This window comes from Giraffa tippelskirchi, chromosome 4 (assembly GCF_054371585.1).
Source record: "Giraffa tippelskirchi isolate mGirTip1 chromosome 4, T2T-mGirTip1v1.2.pri, whole genome shotgun sequence".
Lineage (NCBI taxonomy): Eukaryota > Metazoa > Chordata > Mammalia > Artiodactyla > Giraffidae > Giraffa > Giraffa tippelskirchi.
In genome coordinates, this window is record NC_137278.1 from 1,965,795 (window position 1) to 1,991,738 (window position 25,944).

The window sequence follows — 25,944 nt, forward strand, 5'->3', positions numbered from 1 at the left end:
CAGACACAGACACACACAGACACACACAGATACATAGACAGACACACACAGACACACACAGACACAGACACACACACAGACACACACAGATACATACAGACACAGACACACACACAGACAGACACACACACAGATACACACAGACACAGACACACACAGACACACAGACACACACACACAGATACACAGACACAGACACACAGACACAGACACACACACACACAGACACACACACAGCATGGTAGGAATCTCAGATCCTGCAACCCAAGGAGAGAGAGAGGAGACAGCACCCCTATACACACACGCGCACACGCACACATACACACACATACACGACATGATGCGGGTCTTGGAACCTGCAACACGAGGAGAGAGGGAGGAGACAGCACCCCTCCACAGACAGACAGACACACACACAGACACGTACACATCCTCACACACACACATCCTCACACACACACATCCTCACACACACACCCCTCACACACACACAATCCTCACCCACACACACATCCTCACCCACGCACACACACCCCCTCCGCCCCTCCCGCCATCCTGACGCTGTGCCAGGAGGAAGCGTGGGAAACTCACGGTCACCGTGGCAACAGCTGCCGGCAGTGACTCAGCAGTTCTGGTTCCGCTGCGCCCACCCCAGCTCCCCCGTCAGCGCCCAGGGCCCAGGGGTGCTTCCCACCGCACCCTGCGAGCAGCCGCGCCCCACAGGCGCCAGCCGCAGCCCCCCAGCACCCTCACTTCTGCAAAGCCCTGACCGAGGCGGAAGTCAGGTCCCGCAGCGCCTCTGGACGGACAGCAGCCACTGCGCTGCCCCTGGGCGCCCCAGGCTGGGCTCCTCCTGCACACGGGAGCCTCACTCCCTTCCTTCCCTGTGGGCCCCGACTCCCGTCTCCCTCCCCCCAGGACAGGAGGAGCTGGTGCTCAGTGAGCACACGCCGAGCACCTGCAGGGACTCTTCCAGCCCTGGACGTCTGGGCTCGCCTGCCCAGGTGGCCACCTGGTTCCGTGAGGACGCTGAAGCCCACGGGACTCGGGGGGCTGCAGGGAGGCCGGGAGGCCAGCTCTGGCCACATGGAGCTGTCAGGATGCAAGGGAAGGGGCAAAGGGTGTCCAGAGGACCCCACTGCCTCCAAGAATGCCCCCCGCACCCCCGCAGAGTCTGCAGGCTTCAGGAGCATCTCCCAGAAGACAGTCAACTCAGCGGGGGTCCCGGCTATTTGCCAAGTGCCACCGTGCCGGGCTGTGCCCCATGGAAAGCCCCGACTGACCGGGGAGAGCCGCCCGCCCCCCTCCAGAGTAGATGCAGCAGCCAGCCAGGGGCACAAGGCTTTAAGGGTCACGCAGGTGTGAGCTCGGGCCTCTGGGAGCCACAGCTCTGAGGGGCCCCCCGCAGTCTGCAGAAAGGGTGTCCAGGGCCCCGGGAACAGGCCAGCCCAGAGCTGCGAGGTGGCCCTATCCAGAAGACCATCCACCAAGCACCCAGCCAGGCGCCTAAGGCCACGGAGAACACCCCCTGCCCGGCCCGCGGGGCTCGCTGGGAGGTGGGGGGGCAGCCACAGCTGACCATGGGGGCTCTGCCTCCTCTGTTCCCTGAGTGACTTTGGGGGAATTATCTAACCACCCTGGGCCTGACACTTCTCGTGTAAAAACCAGAGAAACACGAGCGCCTCCGTCCGAGGGGCGCCGTCAGGATGATGGAGCGATTTGAGGGCAGCGCTGACGGCAGAGCTCGTGAACCCAGTTCAGAGCACAGCAGGCAGTCTCCACACGAGCAGTGGGGCCTCCGGGAGCCGCCCCCAGGCCGGCTGAGCCGCAGACAACGGAAGACAGCATCCAGGCAGAGGGGCCGCCAAGCACGCGCTTGGAGGAGGACACACCAGAGGACTACTGGGAAAAGGGCAGGAGACCGGTGTGGCCAGGGGGGCCAGTCAGCAGAGAGGCCACGGGAGGTCCTGAGGGGCCCTGAGGACACAGATGTGGGCTGGAGGCTGGGCACGAGGCCTCCCGTGGGCTGTGGGAGCCCGGCCGCGACTCTGCAGCTGGATCCACTGGGAGGCACCCCGGAAAGGAACTTGGGCACTTCCTCTGTGGCTGTCCAAACCATGCAGGGTGGGTAGGGGCCACCTATCCTGTCCCCCAGGCCCCCACAAGCAGGCCCTCGGGACTGGCATCTGCCCTCCGTAACCTGAGGCAGGCCTCAGCCCCGAGGACGGAGACCTCAGGCACGGTCAGCGTCAGGGGTGGCTCCGCGGCGTGCCCAGGGTGGGGCCCATCCCATTTCCCCTTTCATGTCTTTGGCATTCATTTCAGTTCCCGCGGAGCCCTCGGGACTCACTGAGATACCCACCCAGCTCCATCAGGGCCCCAGGTCTCCTCCTGTCTCAGGCCGCCCCTCTTCTACACCCACCACACCCTTCCTTTCCAGCCATCGCTGGTGAGGCCGATCACCCACATCAGCACAAGGTGGGAGGCCCCTGGACCCCATTGGCCTCTGCCTGCCCATCGAGGTCGGGGGAAAACCCTACGAAGCACACGTGGCCTGGTGGACGGAGCCTCACGGCCACGGTGCCCACAGCAAGGACAGGCAGGGCCCTCTCGGGTCCTGCCCAGGGAGGCTCGCCAGGGTGGTGAGGCCAGGGCACCAAGGTGCCCACACGTGCCAGGCACTGTAGGCGAGCTCTGGGCTGAGGTGGGGAACACTCCCTGGGCTGATTGAGCCCCCAAACCAGGGGAGAGGTGGGGCAACTCAGGCCACGGTGCCCGCAGCCCGGCCTGGTTCTGCCCAGACCCCCCAGCCCCACCAGCATCCACTTCCCCACAGGGCGCAGTAGAGTGGGGGGGCCGTCCCCGACAACAGCAGGAGTCAGACCGCCTCACTGGTTCCGGCCCCATGACTTCGCGGTTGTGGTTTTGAGGAGGAGGTGGGGGGATGCCCCCCCAAACTCCACCCACACTTCCATGAATATGGGGAACCCCAAGTTTCTAAGACAAACTGCTGAAGCCTAGAAGCTGAACTCGGCTCACGAGGAAGGAGTTATTGGGGGCAAGGTGGTGGGGACTGAGGCCTTCCCAAGAACGGTGGCCAGAGGCTGAGCCCAGGGCCCAGACCACTGCTAAACCACCTGCAGCCCAACCAACCTACAGAAGGACAGGCGGACAGCTGAGCCGCAGGTCGGCGGTGAACGTCGGGGACACACCCGCACCCCTCCACTCCCTGCGCCCCAGCATCAGCCTCAGGGGACCTGCGGCCCGTTGCTCACAAGCACCTGCACTCAACAAGCACCCCTCGCGTGCCGGGAGCCTCGCTGTGTGCCGGGAGCAACACAGACTAGGATGGACGAGGCCCCAAACCCCCCACCGCCCAGCACCTCCCCACCTCTCCCCCTAGACAGGCTAACAGTGCCAAGGGGCAGCAGGCTCCCCCAAGGCTTGGGGGGCATCACTGCCACCCTCAGGGCCCTGCTCCGCACAGCTCCCACTCCAGACTCACACCCAGGCTCCTCTGCACGTGAGCCCTCGGGGTGTGCAGGGCAGGCACCAGGCCCGGGGGCAGCAAGGAGCTTTGCAGGCCAGAGAACCAGCAGGTGCTGCCTCTGGCCCGGTTCCCAGGGGACAGGTGCAAGCCAGGCCTCATCTGCCTCTCGCTGAGTAGCAGGCACTCTGCAGCCAGAGAGGATCGGAGTGCGGTGGCTATGCTACAAAGAACACGGCCAGGCCCAGGAAGGCAGCTGAGGCCCCTTGTGCCAACTCTCCAGCCTTCTGTCTGCTTCTGGAAGGCCAGGGGACACGAGGGAGCACGGGCCCCCCAAGAACAAAGGGACTGACGAGGGGCCCGGATTAGCCAGAGGGGTGCTCCACCAAGACCAGCTCCAGACAGGCCCAGCTGACGGGCAGGGGGCGGGCTCTAGACCTCAAAGGCACCCCGCTCTCCAGGAGTGGGGAGTCCTGGAGGCAGGGTGGCTCCCAGGCAGCAGGGAGCCCGCGGGACACTCTGACACCGTTAGCCACATGTCTCTGGGCAGGGGTGCCTATGCTGGAGTCCCTCTCAAGCTGGCTATCCTGGCCCCCCAGGGAGACGGCTCCCAAAGCTCCTGTCACAGGGCCCTCCTCTACCGGGGCCTCCTTGATCAGGGGCCTTCCTCTATGGGGGGCTTTCCTCTATTGAGGCCGCCTTGAAGGGGGGCCTTCCTCTATGGGGGCCTCCTCTACTGAGGCCTCCTTGATGGGAGGGGCCTTCCTCTACAGGGACCTCCCTCTATGGGGGGTGCTTTCTCTATGGGAGCCTCCCTCTATGAGGGGCCTCCATCTATAGGGGGGTCTCCCTCTGTGGGATGGGCCTTTCTCTACTGGGATCTTCCTCCACAGGATGACAGCTAATCCCAGACATGAATGACACTTAGCAAAGGGGAACTCAGCTGTCAGGAAGGACAGTGTGAGCCCTAGAAACAGGGAGGACCCTTGGGATTCAAGCAGATCTCCCAGGCATTCAGCAAAAAATCCCACCAGGAGACCATCAGAGCCAGGAGAGGAGATGAGCAGTTGGGGTCCTGGGCACCCCGGACAGCTCTGTCGGGGTTCAGACAAGAAGCACCCACACTGGGCAGGTTGGCAGGGGTAGGCGGTGTACCAGGCCTCAGGAGGCCCCCAGACAAGAGCTGGCTGAGTTAGGTCTGCCAGGCACAGCTGCCTCCTGATTCGGACACAAACCCGAAAGACAGTTCCGAGAAGCATCTGAGCAAACTCGACCATGGAGACCACCACGCCCAGGAAGTCGGCTCTCTAAAACCGCTTCCAGAGACAGAAGGTAGAAGTGATGGCACCTGCTTCCCAGGGGCCACAGAAGGCACAGGTAAAGCCAGGCACCGCCCCCTAGTCCGGGGAGCGACCCCTTGGCCCAAGCCCCGCCCCCCGGCCCAGGCCCCTCGCTGTTGGTCCAGGCCCCTGGCTCTTGCTCCAGGCCCCGCCCCCTGGTCCAGGCCCCGCCTTTGGCCCAGGCCCCGCCCCCAGTCCAGGCCCCACCCCGGTCCAGGCCCCGCCCCCTGGTCCAGGCCCCGCCCCTGTTCAGGCCCAGCCCGCACTTACCTGGGGGCTGCCGGTGCCGAAGCCCAGGGTGGGTGTGGTGGGCACCGACATGGAGTGCGGGCCCATGGGGGAGCTGATGACTGAGAAGGGCGGGCCCATGCCGTTGATGGGCGAGCTGAGGGTGCTGATGGGTGAGTGCAGCTGTCCCGGGGAGCCGAGCGAGGAGCCGATGCTGGGCCCCAGGGAGGGGTGCAGCGAGGGGGCGGCCATGGAGCCGCGCGCCGTGGGGGAGCTGAGGGAGGAGGAGTTCACCTGGGAGGAGAAGTCTGCAAGACAAGAAGCCCCAGGAGGCCGGTCAGGAGCCCGCACGGCTGGCCGCTACCCCTTGGGCCACGGCGACCACGCCAGGCCTGGAATGGCAAGGGACTGCCCTGGGCAGGGCCCCGCCGGCCAGGGAGACCCAGCCAGGCACGCCCAGAGCTCCCCTCCGGGCACCAGCCCCGCCTGGCCCAGCTCTAAGGTTCAGGCTGGGCCCAAGGCAGACGTAGGAAGGGCAGGCTGACAGCCTACTTGGGCAGGGAGGTGCCCCTCGAACCCGCAGCTCCCCAGGCCCATCCACCTGGGATGCACGGTGGCCAGGAGTTGCCAGCCTCTCTGCCCATCTACTCAGGGGGTCAAGGTGAAGGTCTGAGGATAATAAAAACCCTGAAGGCTGATGTTTCCACCACACCCACCGTGCAGCAGAAACAGTCCACGTCCTCAGCGTGGATGAGCGAGCGAAGTTGGGAGGTACACGGCAGGTTCCACGACCTCATTTTACAGACGGGGAACTGAGGCTCTGCGTCCTTTCAACTACCCACGGCAGGGTGGGCCCAGCACACTGCACTGGCCTGCTCAGGGACCCAAGCAGGGGTGGCCGACGCAGCACACCCCAGGCCTCTGACACATGTGGCCCTGGAGAGGCATGGCTTTCTGTGTGCCCGGGGCCTGGTGGCGTGTGGCCCAGGGGCGGGGAGCTTCCCAGTGGGCCTGGTGGAGGGGCCCGGGTGTGTGCCAGGCCTGGAGACAGGCAGCCTACAGAGGCTGCGGTGAGAGGCCCGGACCTCCCACACACCAGCCTTTCATCCCAGGGTTTTCCAAGTCCTGTCAAGCACTAATTGGGCCTCCCCTCCCCACCCTGAGGGCTCAGCGAGAAGCTTCCACAGGAGGGAGGCTCTCCTGGGTGAAACTGCCGCCCGAGGGCCTGAACAGACCAAGGGACCTCAAAGAGGCCCAAACAAGGCAGCTGGAGCCAGAGCTGCAGGCCACAGCAAACCCTGCCTCTGTCTGGCAGGGTGCCCTGAGCACGCCAGAACCCCACCCCCCACCCCACCCAGGCCTCAGCCTTCCCATCTGCAAAATGGTCTCCGGGTCTTCCAGCCAGGCCTGTGGTGATCACACAAGCTTCTGACAAGTTGAGCAGGCCAGGGGTGCAATGCAGTGGCCCCCTGCAGGCACCCCCAGGTTGGGGGGACACCCTGCTTGGATCACCCAACAGCCCCAGGAGGATTTCGTGTGCCCGAACCTGACAGCAGCCATGCCCAGAGCACCAGGCTCGGAGCAAGAAGCCTTGTCTGGGCATCGCCCCCAAGCCCTCTCCCCCCACATCGGTCACCAGTACCAACAGTCCTTGGGACACGCTACAGGCAGGCCAGGCGGGCCCGACTCTGGCCGGAGCCGAGCTCTCACCCAGGGCCTTCTGAACTTGTCCACGGAGGTGCTGGGCAGCCCACAGAGGGGAGTGGTCCCCCCAGGCCCACGAGAGGCTCTGCCAACCCTGGGGACCCCCTTCTCTGGGAGCTCTTACCATTTCATTCCTGCAGCCCCCAGCTTGCTGGGCACCCCGTCCCTCACGTGCCCTCTGAGGGAGGAGGGCCATGGCAAGGGGGCCTGGAATTGCAAGCCAGGGAGTAGAGGCCCATCTGTCACTGCAGCAGCAAGACAGCTTCATCTGAAACCCTCGCCAGTCACAGAAACGAGCATAAACCGTTTCACTGAAAGTAAGAGCTTATGGAGTCCAGGTCCAGATGGCGGCACCTACTGGCATAGATGGGAACTGCAACCCAGCCCTATAAGCCATTAAGCTTCCTGCACCCACATCAGGGGTCTTCCCTGACAGCTCAGCTGGTAAAGAATCCACCTGCCATGCGGGAGACCACGCTTCGATTCCTGGGTCGGGAAGGTCCGCTGGAGAAGGGAAAGGCTGCCCACTCCAGTATTCCTGGGCTTCCCTTGTGGCTCAGCTGGTAAAGAATCTGCCCACGATGCGGGAGACCTGGGTTTGATTCCCAGGTCGGGAAGATCCCCTGGATAAGGGATAGGCTACCCACTCCAGTATCCCGGCCTGGAGAATTCCATGGACTGTACAGTCCATGGGGTCGCAAAGAGTCGGATATGACAGAGAGACTTTCACACATGACCCACAAGAGGATGCCTACAACCTGTGTGCCCAGAGGCCTTCCCCAGGGGTTGGCGAGAGCAGGCAGGCTGCAGGAAGAGAAGCAGACACAAGGTCTGGCTGCATGTCCTTGACCTCAGTGAAGGCCTATGACCTTGTACGCCCACCTGTGACAGACAAGGAAATGCTCAGCAGGCGTGCTCCCCCAAACCTGCAGCTGCCTCCAGGCCCACAGTCACTGCTCCTTCCCCATGGCCCCTGGGATGCCCACTTCACTGGCCCTCGCCGCCCTCTCCCTGCATGAGGAACCCTGCCTCAGCCCACACTGCAGGCTACAGGCTAGCACGGGCCCCTTCCCGTCACTGAGTCCCGAGAAGCACCTTTCTGACCTCCGGAGGGCGGGGGGGTGGAGAGCAAAATGGACATTACAACGTCCGTTTTGTAGGCATCATCCCCAGAGAGCACAGTGGCTACTGCCAGGGCCACAGATCAGGTGAGCGTTCCGACCTCCGCATCCAGAAGCCCGAGGGCCTGGCCTCCTGAGGGGAGCCACCCACCGTTCTCCCCTGGAAACGAGATGGGGGTCTGTGGCCAAGAGGGAGACGTCACTCCGGGGTTCCTGCAGTTTCCCCACCTCCACTTGGCCATCCTGGGGCACTGCCAAGTTTCAGATTGGAGAAGACAAAGGGGCTTCTCGGAGGCGGCTCCCCGTAAGGGGCAGAGTGCAGCCAGCAGGGCCGGGGGACCCGGAGCCCGTTGCGGCCCCTGCTGCTGGCCAGGACCACAGAGCTCCCCGCTCCCACAGCTGCAGACACTCACGGGTCTGAGCTGGGCCTGCTGGGCCTGCGCCTCTGGCTTATTTGTTTGTTTGCTGCTCCCTGGCAGGAAGGGGAGGGAGAGGCAGGAGAAAGCTCTGGCCGGAAGGAAGTGGGGAAGTGGCCTGTTTAGCTGCCAGCTGCCAGGCGGCACCCCAAGTATGAGAACCGCGAGGAGGGGGAGCCAGGCGCTGGAAAACTGGGCGGGAGAGCCTGGTGCCAGGAAAGGGCTGCTGGGATAAGGAGGAGATGGGGGGGAATGGTCCTGGGTACAGCCCACCCCCAGATGCGAAGGGGAGGGCCTGGTTCCCTAGGCCGGCCCCCAGGCTCACGTGTACACCAACCACTCCAGACCAGGGGGCCACGGGGCCCGGGGAGGGGCCACCCCAGCCCACGCCCGCCTTGGCGACCCCCACAGCCCCCAGGCCCCTACTTGGGGCCCTTCCTGTTGACACACAATGCCCACAGTAGACACTTCCCCAGAGTCCGGGTGACAATGCCCTGGGTGTATTTTCTGGAGCCTTCTGGAGCCTGGCCAGGCAGGAATATTAGGAAGAAAAGCGCCTGAACACCTCCTGCTCCACGTGCACACAGGCTCTGCTTCTTCCGGGCCAGGACGTGTCCCCACCCTCCGATAAGCAGTGGCTACGATGAGGTACTCTTCTTGAAGTCATACTTTGGACTCGCAGGGGACTAGCCACCAGCGGTCACTACATGCCTATCTGACCCTGGGCTGCAGGGCTCAAGGCTCAGGCCCAGACTCCACCCCGGGAGCCGCTGACACTCAGCCCTCCCCACCCACACGGACCCACGGGGCTCCAGGGAAGGGGCAAAGCCCAGCTCCCAAATCTCCCTGCCCAGAACCTGGGCCGGGCCCAGGACTGTCCTCCGCTGACACCCTCCCGGCCCCTCAGGACCAGCAGCAACCCATGAGCCCAGGCCTCGGAAGGAGGCTGTGGCCTGGGAGTACACAGGGACCTCCAAGAAGAGACAGGCAGCCCCGACCCGGGCAAAGCGACTGCAAGAGCTGCCAGGTTCAGGTCAGGAAGGCCTGCCTGGCAGAGTGAGGGACAGACCTCTTTCTTGGCACAGAAAGCGTTTCAGGCCATAAAACTGACTCTAAACGCAAACACCTGGAGGCCAGAAACGGAAGCTTGGAGCAGAGACGCAATGCCCCGGAAGGCTCGGCGCCCAGAGGGCAGCAGTGACTGTAGGGCCCCGGGTGGGGGTGAAAGGTACACTCAGCAAACTTAGAGACCGTTCCCACGGTACAAGCATGGGCCGTTTCTTGAGGTGGTGAGTTCCCCATGGGAGCCGTATGCAAGCTCGGGCATGGCCAAGCAGGAGGCCCTGAGCTCCCTCTGGGGTGCGGGGGGCATTCCCCCAGCCAGCAGCCCCTAAACTGCACGGGCTCCCTCCTCCAGAAGGCCCACCAGGGCCCTCCTGCCTCCATCCCCACTTCGGGCCCCCCAGAAGGAAGCCGGGGAACCCCCACCAACTCCCTTCCGGCCTCTGCCAGGGAAGGCGGGGGAGGCGACAGGAAATGCCAGCCCAAGGCGAGTCTCGCAGCCTCCTGGCCAGGGGACCCCCGACCCCCGGAAGGCAGAGCTAGGGAAGCTCCACTGCTCTCCTGAAGCTGCAGGGCCCAGCAGGGCGGGGTCCAAGCAGGCCCCAGGCTGGGGTCCGGGTCCCAGGCTGCACGTCCTGGGAGCCAGGAGGGCACCAGGCCCGGCCAGGCGGGAAGCCCAGCAGAGGCGAGGGAGCGTGGGGAGGGGTCCCGGGCAGGACAGCACGGAGCTGGGCAAGGGGTCAGGAGCAGACGGACACAGCGTGGGCGAGAAGGGCCCAGGGAAGCCAGCCCCCGCCCCTACCAGGACGAAGCCAGGCTCTGATCACGAGTGCCCACTCCCCAACCCCTCCCAGGGACCACCCTCCCCCGGCCCCCCGGAACCGAAACCCCACAGCAGGGCGCCAGCAGGCCCTCCGGAGCTTCCTGGGACGCCCACCCCCAGCCCCCGCCTTCCGAAAGGACTGCTTCCCCTGCCACCCGCGGGAGGCAGAAGTGGCAGCCGCGGGGCCTGCGGCCGGACCACGGCGCGCCGGGGTTTGGGGGAGGCGGGGGGTGGGGGCGCGGGGGCGGAGAGGTCCACAGGCCCCACGAGGGCGGGGCCTTTGGGAACGGGGGCAGCACCCCCTCTGTAAGTGGGCGCGCCTGCTGTGCAGACCCAGGAAGGGGGCCCTCGAGCCCCTGCAGGGCGGGGTCCCAGCCCTAGCCGGGGGCCTGCAGAGGGTGGGCCAGGCAGCACGGCCTGCCCCCGGCCTCCACCCAGGGGGCTCAGGCGGCCTGGACTGCAGCTTCCCTGGGTAACCTGGCCCCTTCCCCAACAACGCCCCCAGCCCCTAACCTCAGCCCCCAGCGAGGAGGACACAGGTCAGCTCAGCCCCCACCCTGGGGCCTCAGAAGAAGGTCGAGCCCAGCAGGCAGGCAGGCTCAGCGGCCCTAGTGAGGGGCCTCGCCACTGGCCGGAAGGGTCCCAGGCCCAGGAGGCCGTCGACGTCAGGGGCCACTCCAGAGCCCAGGGCAGCCCAGACCCTCCAGACCCCAGAGGAGACAGGAGCGGGGGACACAGTGACCCAAGACACGCGTGTCCTTCACCCCTTGCCCACCACTCAGATACCCCTGGACACGCAACAGGCTCCACCCTAGCAGGCCGCATGGAAGGCTGGCATCCGCCAGCTGTTGCTTCCTAGCACTGCCCTTCCCAGCCTCTGTGACAGCTGGGGGAGGAGGAGGAGAGGGCAGGCAGAGGGGACGCCGGGGGCCAGCAGGACGCTGCTGAGTGAGGAGCAGACAGCGCGACTCCACCGGTGCCAAAGGCTATGCCCGGCCCAGAGGGACCAGGGGCTGCGGACCCGGCAGACAGAAGCTCCACCATCATCACCACCGTCACCCTCACCGTCACCATCACCATCATCACTACCATCACCAAGGCCAGCACCACCATCAGCATCACCCCCGAGGAACCACCTGCCCTGTCCCCCGAGGCAGCGGATGGTGACCCTGGATGGCTTTTGCCACGAGTGACAAAGGGACGATGCTTCAGGGTTCTGATGGCCGTCCTGAGCCGGCCGGGGCTGGCGAGGGGCAGGGGAGGAAGGGGAAGTGGTGGGGCCGCCCTTGCCTGGCACACTGGTACAGTCTGGGGGTGCTGCGGTTGGGCTCAGTGGTGGCAGGTGTGGCTGGAGCCCAGCCGCCGTGGTGAAGGTGGGGAGCACAAGTGGGAGACAGGGGTGGGGGGCAGACAGGGCTCCCGGGGCCGGCCGGCCGGCACCTGGACCTCCAGGTCCACAAAAGAGCTGGGGTGTAATGGTGCCAAGGCCCTGGGTGGGGCGCTTGCGCCGGGGTCTTGGAAGGAGGCCGCCCCCCAGGCCCACCCCAGAAGCTCACGGTCCCAGGGGGCTGGGGCTCCAGCCTGCACACCAGGCCAAGCGAGAGAGCCAACCCAGCGTGTCTGCACCACCTCCACCCCGATTCCTGCAGCAGACCCTCCATGACCCGCCAGGCCGGTGGCACCCGGACAGACGCCCATGGAGGGCACTGCCTGCAGGCACCCTAGGGGCTGAGCTGCACGCTGAAGCCAGAGGGAGCACAGCTCCGGTCGCCCCAGTACAGAGAAGGGGCCTGAGTCCTGGAGCCCCACTCAGCCCTGACTCTCCACGGCTCGGGGAGCTGGGCGCGGGGAACACCTCCGGCCAGACCCCCAGGACGCCAGGGCCAGACTACGACGGAGCCCTGCAGCTCCAGCCCAGGCCCCTGGCTGCACGACGCCCCCTCCGCCAGGACACCCAGAGCGTGCCTGGTGCTAAGACCACCACACACAGGCCGTGTACAGCCTCAGGATAACGGGGCCTGCTGCACAGATACCGCCCCTGCACACCGCAGATGCCCCGAAGGCTGGCTCCCGAGATGCCAGCTCGCCGCCCTACCGTCCCCTGCCCCCATGACTCCAGGGCCTCCTGGACCTCAGGGCTCGGCCGGTCCTTCAGCCAGGTGACCCCAGACGGACCAATCCCTAGGTCAGCCTAGCAGACGGGCCTGTCCCCAGAGGCCTTGGGGAAGTTGGGGGCTGGGGGTGTTTAGGGTCAGGACTGGCAATGACTGGACAGCAGCCATGGCATTCAGAGACCCACCCCAGGGCCGGGCTCCTACCTGGGTACCATTTCTCCATCCACCTAGCAGGGTGCCCACCCCAGGGTGCAGGCCACAGAGCCACCAGCTGGGGCCCCCAAACACGAGGCCAGACCTTTTAGGAGAGCTCCGAGGCTTATGACTTCACCAAGAGGTCCCCCCTCTGCCCACCCCAGAGACAGCTGGGGACAACGAGGATTCAGGCGACCTCAATGACAGGGCCCCCCGCCCACCCCAGGGTCATGCCTCCTGCTCAGCGGCCAGACAGGAGCTGCCCTGGGGGGAGGCCAGGGAGGGGCCAAACACCCAGGCCTGCTGGAATCCCCAGGAGGAGGCACAGAAAGAGGGTGGGGGGGCCACAGGGAGGGGGCCACAGGGCAGCTGAGGCTGTGCTCAGCCCCCCGTCTGTCTGACTCTTGGCAACCCTGAGGACTGTAGCCCGTCAGGCTCCTCTGTCCATGGGGATTCCCGGACAAGAATGCTGAAGAGAGTTGCCATTTCCTTCTCCAGGGGATCTTCCTGGTGCAGGACCCAAACCTGCGTCTCTTGCATCTCCTGCTCTGGCAGGTGGCTTCTTTACCACGAGCACCACTGAACCTGTGTGTGACGCCGTCACCAGCACGGCCTCTGCAAAACGGAGATCCCCAAACCCAGGGCCTGCTGGCAGCTGGTGGCTTGTGCCGCCCCACCCCCACCCCCGCATGAAATCAGAGCATCCTGGAGGCAAAGCTAGAGTCTGGGGAACAGCCCTGCCCTGCCCCTTGGGAGCCTGGGGACTCTGAGCGGCCCATCGTCCCACCTGCAGGTGAGGAAGGGGCTGGGAGGGCGGGGTGCTCCCCCGACCAGCACCAGAGCCGGCTCTCTGCCGGATGCCCGGCACCCCTCACTCTCACGCAGAGACCCTGGGCCAGCCCGGGAGGCCGGCCCCAAGTTCCAGGCCAGACCTGCTGCCGGTGGGAATGCCCACCGTGGGGATGACAGGCGCGGGCAACCAGGAGCACGCTCACCTCTCCAGGGCCCGGCGGGGGCTCCCGGGCACCACGGCCTCCCGTTCAGACAGCGCCCCTGAATCGTCCCAGCACCTCCGGGGCGCCGGCCCAGGCAGCAGAGGAGGGGACGCGGGGAGTGGGGGAATTCCTGATGAAACCCCGTCTGCCCCACGGCTGTCTTGGGGGCAAGGGGGCCCCCCGAGCCCGCGGGCTGGCTGAGGCGGTTTCTCTTCAACAGGAAAAGAAGTGATGCTTGTTTCATTTTGAGCCACGCCGCTCCGCAGGCTCAGGGGCCGCCGCCCAGCTCTGTCGTGGAACACGGACGCCTCCACCCCAGCCTGGCTGCTCCGCTCTACGCTTCCCACAGCCCTGCGGCGTCGGGGATGCCCGGCAGATGCTCTGGCCTCCTGTGCTGGAGAGGGGGCAGCCACCCCCGGGGCCCACCCGCCCCAGGATGCCGGGCGGTCAGGGAGCAGGGCAGCTCCTCGGGGCCCAACGTGGGCTGGCCTCTCCCGGGGCGTCCCCAGCCCTCCCGCCACTCTCAGGCATCGCCATTTCTCGGATGTGGGCGCGGACACGCGGCACCTCCAGAGCCACGTGACGGGTGTGCCAGGGCCAAGCCTGAGACCGGGGTCGCAGAGAGCCGGCCGGGCACCCGAGGGTCTCCTGGGGGGCTTTTGGAGACCCCGCCGCCGCCGTGGCCCCTCAGTGTCCTCCCAGGGCAGAGGCTCACTCACCCCCACCCCCCGCACTGACTCAGCCGGAGTCACCAGGCTGGTGCCCGTCGTGTGTGGAGGCGCAGGCAGCCGGGCCTCTGCAGATGGAGGCGGGGCGGCTCCCGTGAGACAGACCGAGAACCGGAGCGGGGCTTCCCCGTCTCCGCCGGCGGGGGTGCCTCCCGCCCAGACCGCACGGTGGCCCCCTCACAGTGCAGCTCGTCCCCCCCTCACCCCTGCTGGAAAGCCTGGGGCGGGCCCGCACAGACGGAACCTCGGCAGCCCTTCGGGCTACATCCCACTGATCCAGCCCACCTGCGGGCTTACGGGCTCATGCGCTGGCAGGACTGTCTCCAGGCTGAGATCTGACCTCCTCCCCCGGCCGCCCCTTGGGGACCGGCTGCCTGCCAGGCTGTTTCTCCTCTCCCCGCCCCAGGCCCCCAGCAAGTGCAGGGACAGGAGCGGGGGGGGGTCCCATTCTGCACTGGGAGACCGAGGCCCGGGAGGCCCTAGAACCCCACCTCGTTCTCACCAAGCATCAAACCACAGTCCCAGGTCCCTGACCTAAGGCCTCGTTCCTGACACACCTCGAGAGCCAGCAGCCAGGAGGCTAAGACCCTCCGCCACTCCCAGCGGGCACTTTTCAGGGGCCGCCGCGACAGCAGAGGGGAGAAGCCGGCTGACGCCATGGCAGCGAGGACGCACAAGCGACCAGACAGGCCATGTCCACGCCCCACAAGCCCTGCCCAGAGAGCCCACACGGCACATGGCAACCTCCCGCGGTAGCATCCAGCCCGGCCACCCAGCCCACGGGCCTCCAAGCAGAAGTGGACGGGCCGGCTGACAGCTGGGAAGCCTCCCCGGGCCCGGATGACCGTGACCTCTGTGAGGCCCCAGCAGCCCCTCTGTACAGACGGAGCCTCGAGAGGCCACGCTCGGATCTGGCCCCGGCCAGGCCACAGCGGCCAGCTCAGCATGCCCTCCCCGCCCCCTGGCAGCCCCCCGCACTGGTCACTTGGCAGCAGGACCGCCATGCCCTCGGTCACCACCAGAACCTCCCATGACCCCCATCACGCCCCTCAATTCCAAAGCCCACCCTCTCCTCGCCTCCCCAGCACTCCCTGCCTTGCTCTGGGCCCCTGGGGCCGGGGCCTCTGACCTTGCACCCCCTGCCTCAGTGCCTTTTCCTGGCCTTCTCAGCCTGGCCGACAACCACAAACAACCTCCAGGAGGGGCCAAGGCCAGGGTTGACGGTTGGGGGAGGGAACCCGGGGACAGTACCTTTCCACCACTGGTGCCTGCCCTCGGGACATCGGCAAAGAGCGTCTGCGAACTGTGAGCCCTGGGCAGCTCCAGACGGGAGGTGTGGGCCGGGGCTGCCTATCACCATCCAGCCAGATGGCTGACATGCACCCCCAGGGCAGGAGCACGCCGAGGGGCTGCAGTGACCAGACCCTGGCCCAGGGGAGCTGGACTCCAGGAGGCCCAGCTTCACGGGCGGGGCCACACCAAGGCCGGGGGACACAAGCCAGCCAGACAGGGGTCTCCAGCTCTCACGGCCGCCCGAGGGAGTGGGCTGCCCCCCAGCACGTGACACAGAGCAGCGGGAACCCAGAACCACGCCTCCCGAGGCCCCAAACCCACAGGCAGTCCACAGAGCTGCGTGGGCAGCAGGGCTCAGTCCCTCCCAGGAACTCGCGGCCTGCTGGACCTCTGGGGAACCCTTGCCACCCGAACCTTCAGAAAGACAGCAAAGTACAGCCTCACTCCGTCAGAGGCCTTCAGCACGACACCCGCCCCTGCCCAGAGCCGAGCGGACTGCAGACGCAGGTGCAGGAAGACCCCGGAGATGAGCAGGAAGGCCTGCTGCCCTCGGGACGGCAGCCGCCAACTGCAGACGCTCGGACACGGCCCGCGTTTGACTCAGGGAGCCGTCCCTGCTCAGGGCCTAGTGATTCGATGCTACCCACAATGCTAACACGCCGCCAACGAGCGGCTGGAAAAACCTAGAGGCGGGACCAAGAGAAGCCAGGCAAGAGACAATGGGGGATAAAAAAACAAAAATCAACCAAATACCCAGCAGCCAGGTGCACGTACTACGCTGACAAATCCCAAAACCTTGCACTCTTCTGAGTGTGGCCTGAACAAGGGTCCCCTCCGCCAAGGAGACGAGCAGTGTGCCTGCAGGATACTCAGAATGTCCGGCCCGGCCACCGAACGATGACACCTTGTCACAGGCGGGCTGCAACAACCAAAGTGCCCCCACACACACACAGTGCTTCTAAGAAGTCCGGACTAAGGGCCAACGCATCCCACACTCTCTACGACCACAGAGCTGCCAGGCCAGCCCAGGACACTTTCTGTGTGAAGGTCATTTCACGTGACTTTGAACGTTCTGTCATGTCAAGAGACGAACCGACCTGGAAAATTTTCCCGGCACTGACTTTACAGACGAGGACACCGACAGCTGAAGAGGCCTGTCCAGGCCCGTGTGCGGCTGCACGGCGCCGTCGAAGGACAGCTGCTGGACGGGTGTGGACACAGACCCCACCAACGCCTCCGGATCAGGAAGGTAGAGCCCCCCACTGTTCAGGGCTCTCCGCTGCAGGGGGACGCGGCCTTCGAAAAGCCTTGGGCGCGGAGACTCGGGCCTGGAGCCAGCCGTCGCGGTCACTCAGCAAGGGTGCGTACACGGCCCCAGCACGCCTGAGTGCCCATCCCTGAAATCCTGACTGAGCAGAGCATGGGCAAGGCTTGTGAAGGGCAGGGCAGGGCGGGCAGGGCAGGGCGGGCAGCCCCCAGCCAAGGCGGCCCGGCGCCCCGCTCTGCAGCACGCTCCCATTTCAGGTCCCGGCTCCAACACCGCGTGCTGCCCGGAGACGGCCTGCAGCTGCCTCACCTGGCGCCCACCACCATCCACGTGGCGGGAGGGAAGCCGGGCCAGGCCCCCCACCCCAAGGACAGGCCGGCGAGGCACCCTAGACGTGGGGGCAGGGCCCTGACCAATCACAACAGCAGGACTCAGGAGGCCTGGACTGGCAAAGGGCTCCTGGCTCCCGTGTGGGCCACCAGGTCTCATGGGAGCCCCTTCCCTGAACCGCCGTGTGGCTCTGTGACAGTCACGTCATGTCACTGGGCCCCAGCGTCCCCTCAAAACTGGGCACAGAGAAGCGTGTCCTTCTGGGAGCACTGGCAAAGCGTGGTGAGTGACCCTAGCAGGCCCTGGACAAGGTGAACGTGATGGAACAGAGCGCCCTGCAACCAAAACAAAGGCAGGTGGCCGTGAGCTGGGCCAGGCGGGAACAGTGCTCCCCCACCCCTGGCACGATGCGAGGGCTGGGACCCCTGGGAGTCCAGCCTCCTCCAGGTCTCCTCCCCGACCGCCCCACGGGAGCCGAGACCCAGGGCCAGCTGTCCACCCCAGGCCGGCCCCGGGCAGCCGAACCCCACAGAGCTTCCTCACCGGGTGCAGAGCCTCCTGCAGCTAGACGAGCCCCACTGGCCCAGCCTCAGTTTCCTAGTGTGAAGAAGGGCCGAGCCAGACCCCAGGGAGCCTCCTCCAGGAAGCCTCAAGGCAGGCAGATGGAAGAGGCAGTCCCCCTCCCCTCCCACCTGACACCTGCTGCGCAGATACCAGGGGCAAGACCCAGGACCCCGACGAGACGCCCCGGGCACGGCCGGGCTCCTGGTGAGCACTGGGCGGCTACCGTGGGGCCTGGGAAGGTCAGGGCTGCGGGGACACGCCTGGCCCCCGCCCAGCTCTCCTCACCTGCCCCGGCCCAGCCCACACACCCGCCGGGAGCGCCACAGCCTGCAGGGGAGACCCTGGCCCCTCCCAGGCCACCCACCCCCAGCTCCCCCTTCCCACCCTGGCCCGGCCCTACCTGCCAGCCACCCGCGGTGCCCCGCCCGCCAGGCCAGGCCACCTCCCGAAAGAGAGGCCAGCAGGTGCAGCCTCATGGCCAGGGCGGGTGAGAGGTCCCACCACGAGGGCGGCCCCACCGGCCCCCGGCCGGCCGGCCCGGGATCCCGCGGCCCCTGGCGCTGCAGCGTGGCGGGCGAGCCGGCCGCGGGAGCCTGGGAAGAGGCCCCAGGAGGCCAGCGTCTCTGCCAGGCAGCTGGGAACTCACCAGAGCGGCCAAGTTCCCCTTTCCCAGGACCGCCCGGCCCCCCACCCTCACCCAGACACCTGTGACCACAGGCGGCTCCCATTGGCCGAAGCCCAGGGCTGCTCAGAAGAGGACGGGGACCCCAGCCTTGTTTCCTCAATCTGAGCTCGGCCTCGGCCTGCAGCCGGCGCTGCGCACGGGACCCAGGCCCAGCCAGGGGCCAGCAGAGGCCGAGGGCAAGGCCCAGACGGCAATTCAAACCCACTCAGGGATGGGGCGACGGCTCCCGATGCGGGGCCAGCCATCGCCCCCGGGACACTCAGCCCCCCAGGGGCACTGACCCAGCTGGGGGGCTGGAGCAAGCCGACGCAGCCCTCGTGGGGGCCACCGACCCTCAGGTCTCCACCTGGCCCCTGCTCACCGGCAGGATGCAGCCTGGCCCTGACACGCCGGCAGCAAAGGTCCTACAGAAGGAACAGCAGAGGCCCAGGCTGAGCCCAGGACGGGGCTGCAGGCCTGGAGAGGGCGGCGGGTGGAGAGCAGGGCTCTGACTGCCGGGAGGCAGGCGGAGCCACGAGGCGCCCCCGGCCAGGAAAGCAGGACCAGCTGGGCCCCAGGTGGGGGCTCTGCCCCCCAGAGGGGGCGAGCAGGAAGTTGGGAAGGAAGGAAGCCGTGGTGGCTCCCGGCCACCCTCCAGCCACACAACGGGGTCATTCTTCCGGGGCACAGAATGCCTTTTGTAGGCCAGCGGCCAGCGGCCCAGCCCTAGGACCGGCAGTGGGGTTGGGGCGCGGGGGCTGCGTCACAGGGCCCCTCGGCCCTGCTGGTCCTGCACAGGCGAGTGCAGGGTCCTCGGTCCCAGCCCCTCACCCCCGGAGGCCTGAGGTCCAGCCAGATGGCCACATCCGGCCACACAGGCCAGCCGCCTGGCAGCTCTGGGCCGCACACGCTACGTGCACACTGCCTGCTCCACGGCGGCCGGCAGGCACGCTGGCAGCCCTGCCCGCCCTTGAGCACGTGGAAACCGGAAACCCTGCTGCCCACGCAGGGCCCAGGCAGCCTCCCTCCTCTCCCAGGACCCCTCCGGAAGGGCCGGAGTCCCCCTGCCCAGGCTGACCCGACGGACAGGCCCAGCAGCAGCCCCCTGGGCGTCTCCCGCACACCTCGTACCCTTAGGCACGCGCCAGCTCCCACTACAGTCTCCACCTGAAACCCAACCTACTGTGGGACCCGAGCAGCAGGTGAGGGGGTCCACCACCACCCCACCCCACCCTGCCCAAAAAGGTCCACGCTCGCCGGAACCCACCCAGGTGGGGGCTCAGCGAGGAAGACGGGACTCCCCAGGGGTCACACGGCCGAGTGGCAAGTCCAGGACGCTCGCCTCTGGGGTGGGAGGTGGGGCGTCACTTCCCACCTCGCTTGGCTCGGGTGTCTGCCAAGCGCAGGTCGTGTGGTTTTCACAACAAGGACACAAACAGCCTCCGCGGAGGCCTGGTATTAGCAGGATCCTGGCCCAACGGGCCCAAGGCTGCGGCCGCCCCTCCTCCGCGTAGGCCGGGATTCCCCGCTTCGCTCCTCCTCGCGGCTCCCTGCTCATCCGGTTCTGGGCCCGGGAGTGGGCTGGCTAAGCTTGCCCGATGGACGGGGGTGTGGCAGGGGCCTGCCTGCCTGCCCACGGGGAGGACCCCAGCCCGGCCCAGTCAGAGGGGGAGGCCAGGCCAACTCAGCTGCAGCTGGTGGTCAACCGTGACCCCCGGCTCCTCCCCAGCTGCCTGAGGGCCTGGCCGGGCTGCCGGGGTCCTGGGCTCCCAGGACAGGGCCGGGAGGCACCCGTGAGGTCCCCAGGGCCCTCGCCCCACTGACTCAGTTCGTTTGCAGCCAACAAGCCTCATCACGTGAACGCTACCTCTAGCCACCACCCCTAGGCCCGCTCGCACTCAGCCCCACAGGTGGCAGGCGGGGCCGCCTCTCGGAGTCACTGCAGACTCACTCCCACCAGCAGCAGTGCTGGACCCAGGGCACCCACCTGGCTGGCAGCTGGCTCCACCCTGCCACGCTCCCTCAGCCCCAGGCCCCCAGCATCAGCTCCCCGTGGACAGTGCCTCCTCCTGTCCTGCCCCAGCGTGGTCCATCCACCCTCTGCACCCTCAAAGCAAGTGGAGCCCTGCCCCAGCTGGCTGGGTGGCCTCGGGGGTGACGCACCCTGGACACGTGACCCACCTGTGCAGTGACAACTCAGGGGGGCCTCTCGCAGGACTGGGTGTTCAGAGGGCTCAACTCTGGCCACCTCACCTCCGTGCGCACACACAAGCCACATCTGTGGGTCCCCTTGGCCTGCAAGTCCAAGTAGGGCACTGCCAGGGGCCTCCTGCCCCTTCAGAGTCCCAGCAACCAGGCCCTGTCCGTGGGCAGGCCCGGCCAAAGGCACCCAGAGTGTGCCAGGGCTGAGCACAACCCCGAGCTTCAGCACCTCTGGGTGGGCAGAAAAGGAGGGGCCCTGGGGAGCCGACCTGCGGGGGCTGAACCAGCCGGGACCAGCCCACGGTGCTCACATCTCTTCCCCAGCAGCGCTCAGCAGCGTCACATCGGTAGCCTAGGCCGGCCACGGCGCGAGTGTCTGCCCCACAGAGAGCAGAGAAAGCCACAGGTCACAGGCCCCCAGCCCCTAACCCCAGGCTGCCCCCCGCACGGCCTCGGTATCCCCCCAGGTGTAGCTGGAGGGGCTTGGCAGGGGACCTGAAATGTCCGTCCCCTCGCCCCCAGAGACCTACTGCTCCTTCCAAGCACAGAGGCTCGGTCCAGACCTCACTTCTGGGCCGCCCGGCTGGTCCAGCAACAGTGAGGACGGTGGTGCAGGGCTCACCCCAGGGGCAGCCTCTCGCTCCCACAGCTCCACCGAGCCGTCCTGCCTCGGTGCCCACCTCCCAGCCTCCAGGAGGCCTCCCAGCCCCACTGCAGCCCCTTGCCTCTCCCAGGCCTCTCACCTTGCCAGTCAAGGCGCTGGCGGTCGGAGGCCGGGCCCTACCCAGGGCCCCCAGAGCCCAGGCAAAAACAAACACACACACACACACACACCACCCAACCCTCAGCTTCCTTCCTCCCCGCACGGCCAGTGGTGAGAACAGCAGGCAAGGGCTGGGGTGGGCGGAGGAGGCCCCACCAGGGCCACAGGAGCCCCCCCGCTGCCCCGGGCCCAGCCCGCGGCCCCTCCCTCTCGTTCACATCCTGGCGGGGGGGCAGGGCACGCGGGGGTGCAGCGCAGAGACCAAGGCCCCCCGGGGCCAGTCTGGGGGCCAGGGGTGGGGGGCAGGGGCAGAGGACGCCCAGCTGCCACACCCGGCGGCGGGCACACTGGGGCTGGGTCCCTCCACCTGCAGTGCCCCCCACCCCCCAGGAGTACTTGATCAAGTTCCTGTCCCCTCACCCAGGAAGCACCCCAGGACACCCAGGAAGTCAGGGGCTGGTCCACAGGGGATCCACCCCCCACAGCCCTGACCAGGGCCCCCAGCCCTCTGCTGACAGTTATTTTGGAAAAGATTCGCCACAGGTCTCCATCCGTCACGGCCAGCAAGCCCAGCCCCACCTCCCTCTCACAGACCTACCCTGCCCCACACAGGCCCCTCGGAGTAGACACAGTCATTTATTCCCCTCGCATCTTCCTACCAGGGACACCCCCTCCTGGAAGCCCTCCTCACACCTGCTAGACAGTGCAGAGAATTCAGGACAGGGTCCCAGCCCTGTGGATGCCAGCTCAGGTCTGAGCCCCCCACCCCCAAGGGCAGGCAGGAGAGCGCCACCCCCCCAGGCACTTGGAGACCCCACGCCCAGGCCTGGGCCTGTCCCGGCTCCTCGGGGAGGCCACATGCAGCCCCCAGCCCCCCACCGCCCCAGGGCCGCGGCCAGTTCCCAGGCCTGGCCAGCAGCGTGCCCCGTCACGCCAGCCCGCAGCCCGGCCCCCGCCGCCCCCGCGCCCAGGCTCGGGGTGACTCACGGGGCCGGCACGCCGCCTCCGGCCCCCCCGCGGGCGGCCGCCCTGAACACACACACCTGTCCGGACTTGATGCCGCAGGCCAGCGGGTGGGCCTGGGAACTGGGGGCGGGGCCGGCCGGGCTCTGGGCCACAAGGGTGCCCCAGGAGGGCCCAGGAAGGCCGCGCTCAAGCTCTGATCCCAGAGACCCCACGGGCCCAGGGGAGCGGTTCAGGGAAGGGCCTGGGAGCTGCACTCCTGCCCGCCCCACGTCAGCAGCCCCGACGCCAGCGTGCCGACCGACCAGGGAGGGCGCTGAGCCCTGCAAATCCAGGCCCAGACCACTGCCCTCCCTCCGTGAGGCCAAGCGTCACCCCGGAGGCCGGGCAGGCCAAGGGGCCCCTACGGCCACAGATCTCAGGCTCTGGCAGGTGCCACTCGGGGAAGCCCACCCCAAGGATGGGCTTCAGTTCAGTCGCTCAGTCGCGTCCGACTCTTTGGACTACAGCATGCCAGGCCTCCCTGCCCTTCACCATCTCCCAGGGCTTGCTCAAACTTGCCCATCAAGTCGGTGATGCCATCCAACCATCTCACCCTCTGTCGTCCCCTTCTCCTCCTGCCTTCAATCTTTTCCAGCATCAGGGTCTTTTCCAATGAGTCTGCTCTTCGCGTCAGGTGGCCGAAGTATTGGAGTTTCAGCTTCAGCATCAGTCCTTCCAATAAATATTCAGGACTAATTTCCTTTAGGATGGACTGGGTTGCTCTCCTTGCTGACCAAGGGACTCTCAAGAGTCTTCTCCAACAGCAGCTCAAAAGCGTCAATTCTTCGGCGCTCAGCCTTCTTTGTGGTCCAACTCTCATATCCATAGGGGCTGCTGAGCTGGGGCCTTCCTTCTGTTGAGGCTGGGCCCGGGGTCTCAGACACCCGTCAGGGCTGTCCTGTAACCTCCCAGAAACCAGAGGGGCCAAGAAGGGGCCGTGACAGACGGGAGCCAAGGCCCTGCCAATCGTCAGGGGAGCGCAGCAAACGCCTCTGAGGAGCAGCCACACAGCAGCCGCCAGGGCCAGAGCAGGCCTCCGACACAGAAGGGCCATACCCACCCACCATCCATCCATCACCCCAGCAGGGCCCCCTCAGGCTCCCCTGCCGCACCCCCACACCCCCTCAGGAGCCCACCAGGCCGGGCGCCCACCTCGAGGTGGCCTTTGCCCCTCTGGCCCCCAGGCCAGGGTCAGCACTCCTGCAGAGCAGGAGGCCAAGGGCCCGGCAGTGCAGGTGAGCAGGACGGGGTCTGAAGGGGACACTGAGACATAGGGATCAGGGAGGGCCCGGTGGCCAGGACTCGCAGGCCCACGGGACAATGTGAAGTGGGCCCTGCTGCGCGGGGTGGGCGGGAGGCCCGGGACCCAGTCCTAGAGCCGTCAGCGGGACAGCGGCCGGCAGTGCCCGCGTTCGCTGACCGACGGCTGGACGGGCGATGTCAGCACGGACCCCGCCAGAGGGAAGGCGAGGGGCGTGGCTGCCCCCACCCCACAGCAGAGGCAGACCCACTTCCGGGCACAGGATGGTGCTGGACAACCTGACTCAAGGGAACAAAACAAGGTCACAGGCAGGGGAGGCCTGGCTCTCACCCTGCACTCGGCCCAAGCAAGCTCCCCGGGTGGCATGGCCGGGGCCCGGACGGACACCTGCGGGCTGACGGATGCACGGTCAGGCTGCAGCCCCTCTGGGGTCCAGAGCCCTGGGTGTGCCGGGAACCCGCCTCCCTCAGCAAAGCCAGCTCCAGGCCTCCCCCCCGAGCAGAGCGGGGCGAGCACGAGGGATCGGAGCACCTCACCTCTGGGTGCAGCCCAGCTCTGCACGGGCCCCAGGAACCACGGCTGAGCCCGCGGGGGAGACAGGGAGAGCCATGCCGCCCACCTGCCCCGGTCTGGCGGGCACAGACTGCCTACCCCGGAAGGCTCCTCGTGTGTCCTCCCCCCGGCCACGGTCACCCCCGCCATGGTCCCCCACCAGGCCACAGTCCCAGCACAAGCCACGGTCCTCCCCCAGGCCATGGTCACCCCCTGGCCACAGTCCCCCCAGCCACGGTCCCCTCACGGTCCCTCAAGGCCACGGTCCCCCAAGGCCACAGTCCCCCCGGCCACAGTCCCCTCAGGCCAAAGTCCACCCCCAGGCCACGGTCCCAGCACAAGCCATGGTCCTCCCCCAGGCCACGGTCCCCCTGGCCACGGTCCGTCCTGACCATGGTCACCCCTCTCCCAACCACAGTCCCCCCGACCACAGTCCCCCCGACCACAGTCCCCCCGGCCACGGTCCCTCCTGACCACGGTCACCCCTCCCTCCCAACCACAGTCCCCCTGACCACGGGCCCCCGGACCACAGTCCCTCCCGACCACGGTCACTCCTCCCTCCCAACCACAGTCCCCCCGACCACGGTCCCCTGGACCACGGTCCCTCCTGACCACGGTCACCCCTCCCTCTCGGCCACGGTGCCCCCGGCCAGGGTCCCCCGGGGGGGCCACCTCTTCTCCATCCTCCACCTTCTGGAGACAGGAGTGGGCAGCCCCTCAGCAGGCAAGAGAGAAACTGCTTGGGGGCTAGGACACCTACACACACAGCCAAGCTCTGGGTGGCCTGGCTTCCCCGGTGCGACCCCAGGCCCTGCCCGTGCAGAAGGCACCCCTGAAGCAGCCACAGGGGGCCCGCCCCCCAAGCTGAGGGCCTCACTTGCCCACACCCTCGGCCCCTCCCTGCCTCGCCCAGAAGGCGTGGCAGCTGCCAGCTTCCTGCCAGCGGCTCCGAACCCGCCGTTGGTGTAAGGCCTGCTCAGCACCCAGTGGCTGCAAGGCCACGTGTAGGGTGGGGGGAGGGCCGCGTGCTACGGGGCGGGGGCGGCGTGCGGGAGGAACGCAGGCCTCAAGCCCCGGGTGGCCGGGCCCCCGCAGCCCCGAGGCAGCCCAGGCACATGGCACCCCCCCAACACGCCACCCCCACCAAGGGGCTGGGATAGGGGGGCCCTGGGAAGCGGGCCCCGTGAACCTGAAGACACGCACGCAGAGGAGTGGAAAAAGGAAGGGCTCAGACTCCGGGGTGAGCATTTTAAATCTCCGGAGGACGGGGTGCTCCTCACGCCTGCACACCCACAGCTCAGTGAGCTCTCACTCTGGGCCCCTGAACAAGGGCGATGCGTGCGTCTCACTGAGAGCACACGGGAGCCGGAGCTTGGGGCAAGCTCCAAGCGGGGCCTCCCTGCTCCGCAGAGGGGCTTGACCAGGGACCCGGCCCCGCTCTGGGCCTCCACCGGTGGGGCTAGGCTACCCCCGTTTTCACCTGCTCACTGGCCAGGCGTCTCCAGGACAGGCCGTGACCCCCGCGCTGGGGATCACACGGAGAGCAGCCAGTTAGCCCATCAGAGACCCAGTGACTGACCTCCCAGGTCAGCGGAGAGTTGAGTGCTGACCCTGCCCGGGGCCCCAAGGAACGGGGCAGGACTCCCTGGTCCCACAGCTCAGAAGCAGCAGCCTGGGCTTCTGTCCTGAACCAGGTCAAGTCAGGGCGGGCCCCTGCCGCTCACAGGGCTCATCCCAGGCCAGGGGCCACGGGGCCGCCACCAGGACCTCACGGTTCAGCTTAGGAACAGCAGCAGAGAGCCTTCCTGGGGTGGACAGGGGGTGTGAGGC

At 67.1% G+C, this 25,944-nt stretch overlaps 1 protein-coding gene across 11 annotated transcripts in view; it reads right to left on the reverse strand.

Annotated features, from left to right (window-relative positions):
* RXRA (retinoid X receptor alpha) overlaps window positions 1-25,944 on the reverse strand; it is a 92,110-nt gene that overhangs the window by 22,323 nt on the left and 43,843 nt on the right. For 6 of the 11 annotated variants that reach the window (XM_081483384.1, XM_081483386.1, XM_081483391.1 and 3 more), the window contains one exon: window positions 5,098-5,363. In XM_081483384.1, coding sequence (XP_081339510.1) covers window positions 5,098-5,363 — 266 coding nt within the window. Of the gene's footprint in view, window positions 1-5,097; window positions 5,364-8,031; window positions 8,683-13,485; window positions 14,260-20,318; window positions 20,457-20,512; window positions 21,396-25,944 lie in introns of those variants that run through there. The other 5 variants (XM_081483387.1, XM_081483381.1, XM_081483390.1 and 2 more) reach the window with 5 other exon arrangements.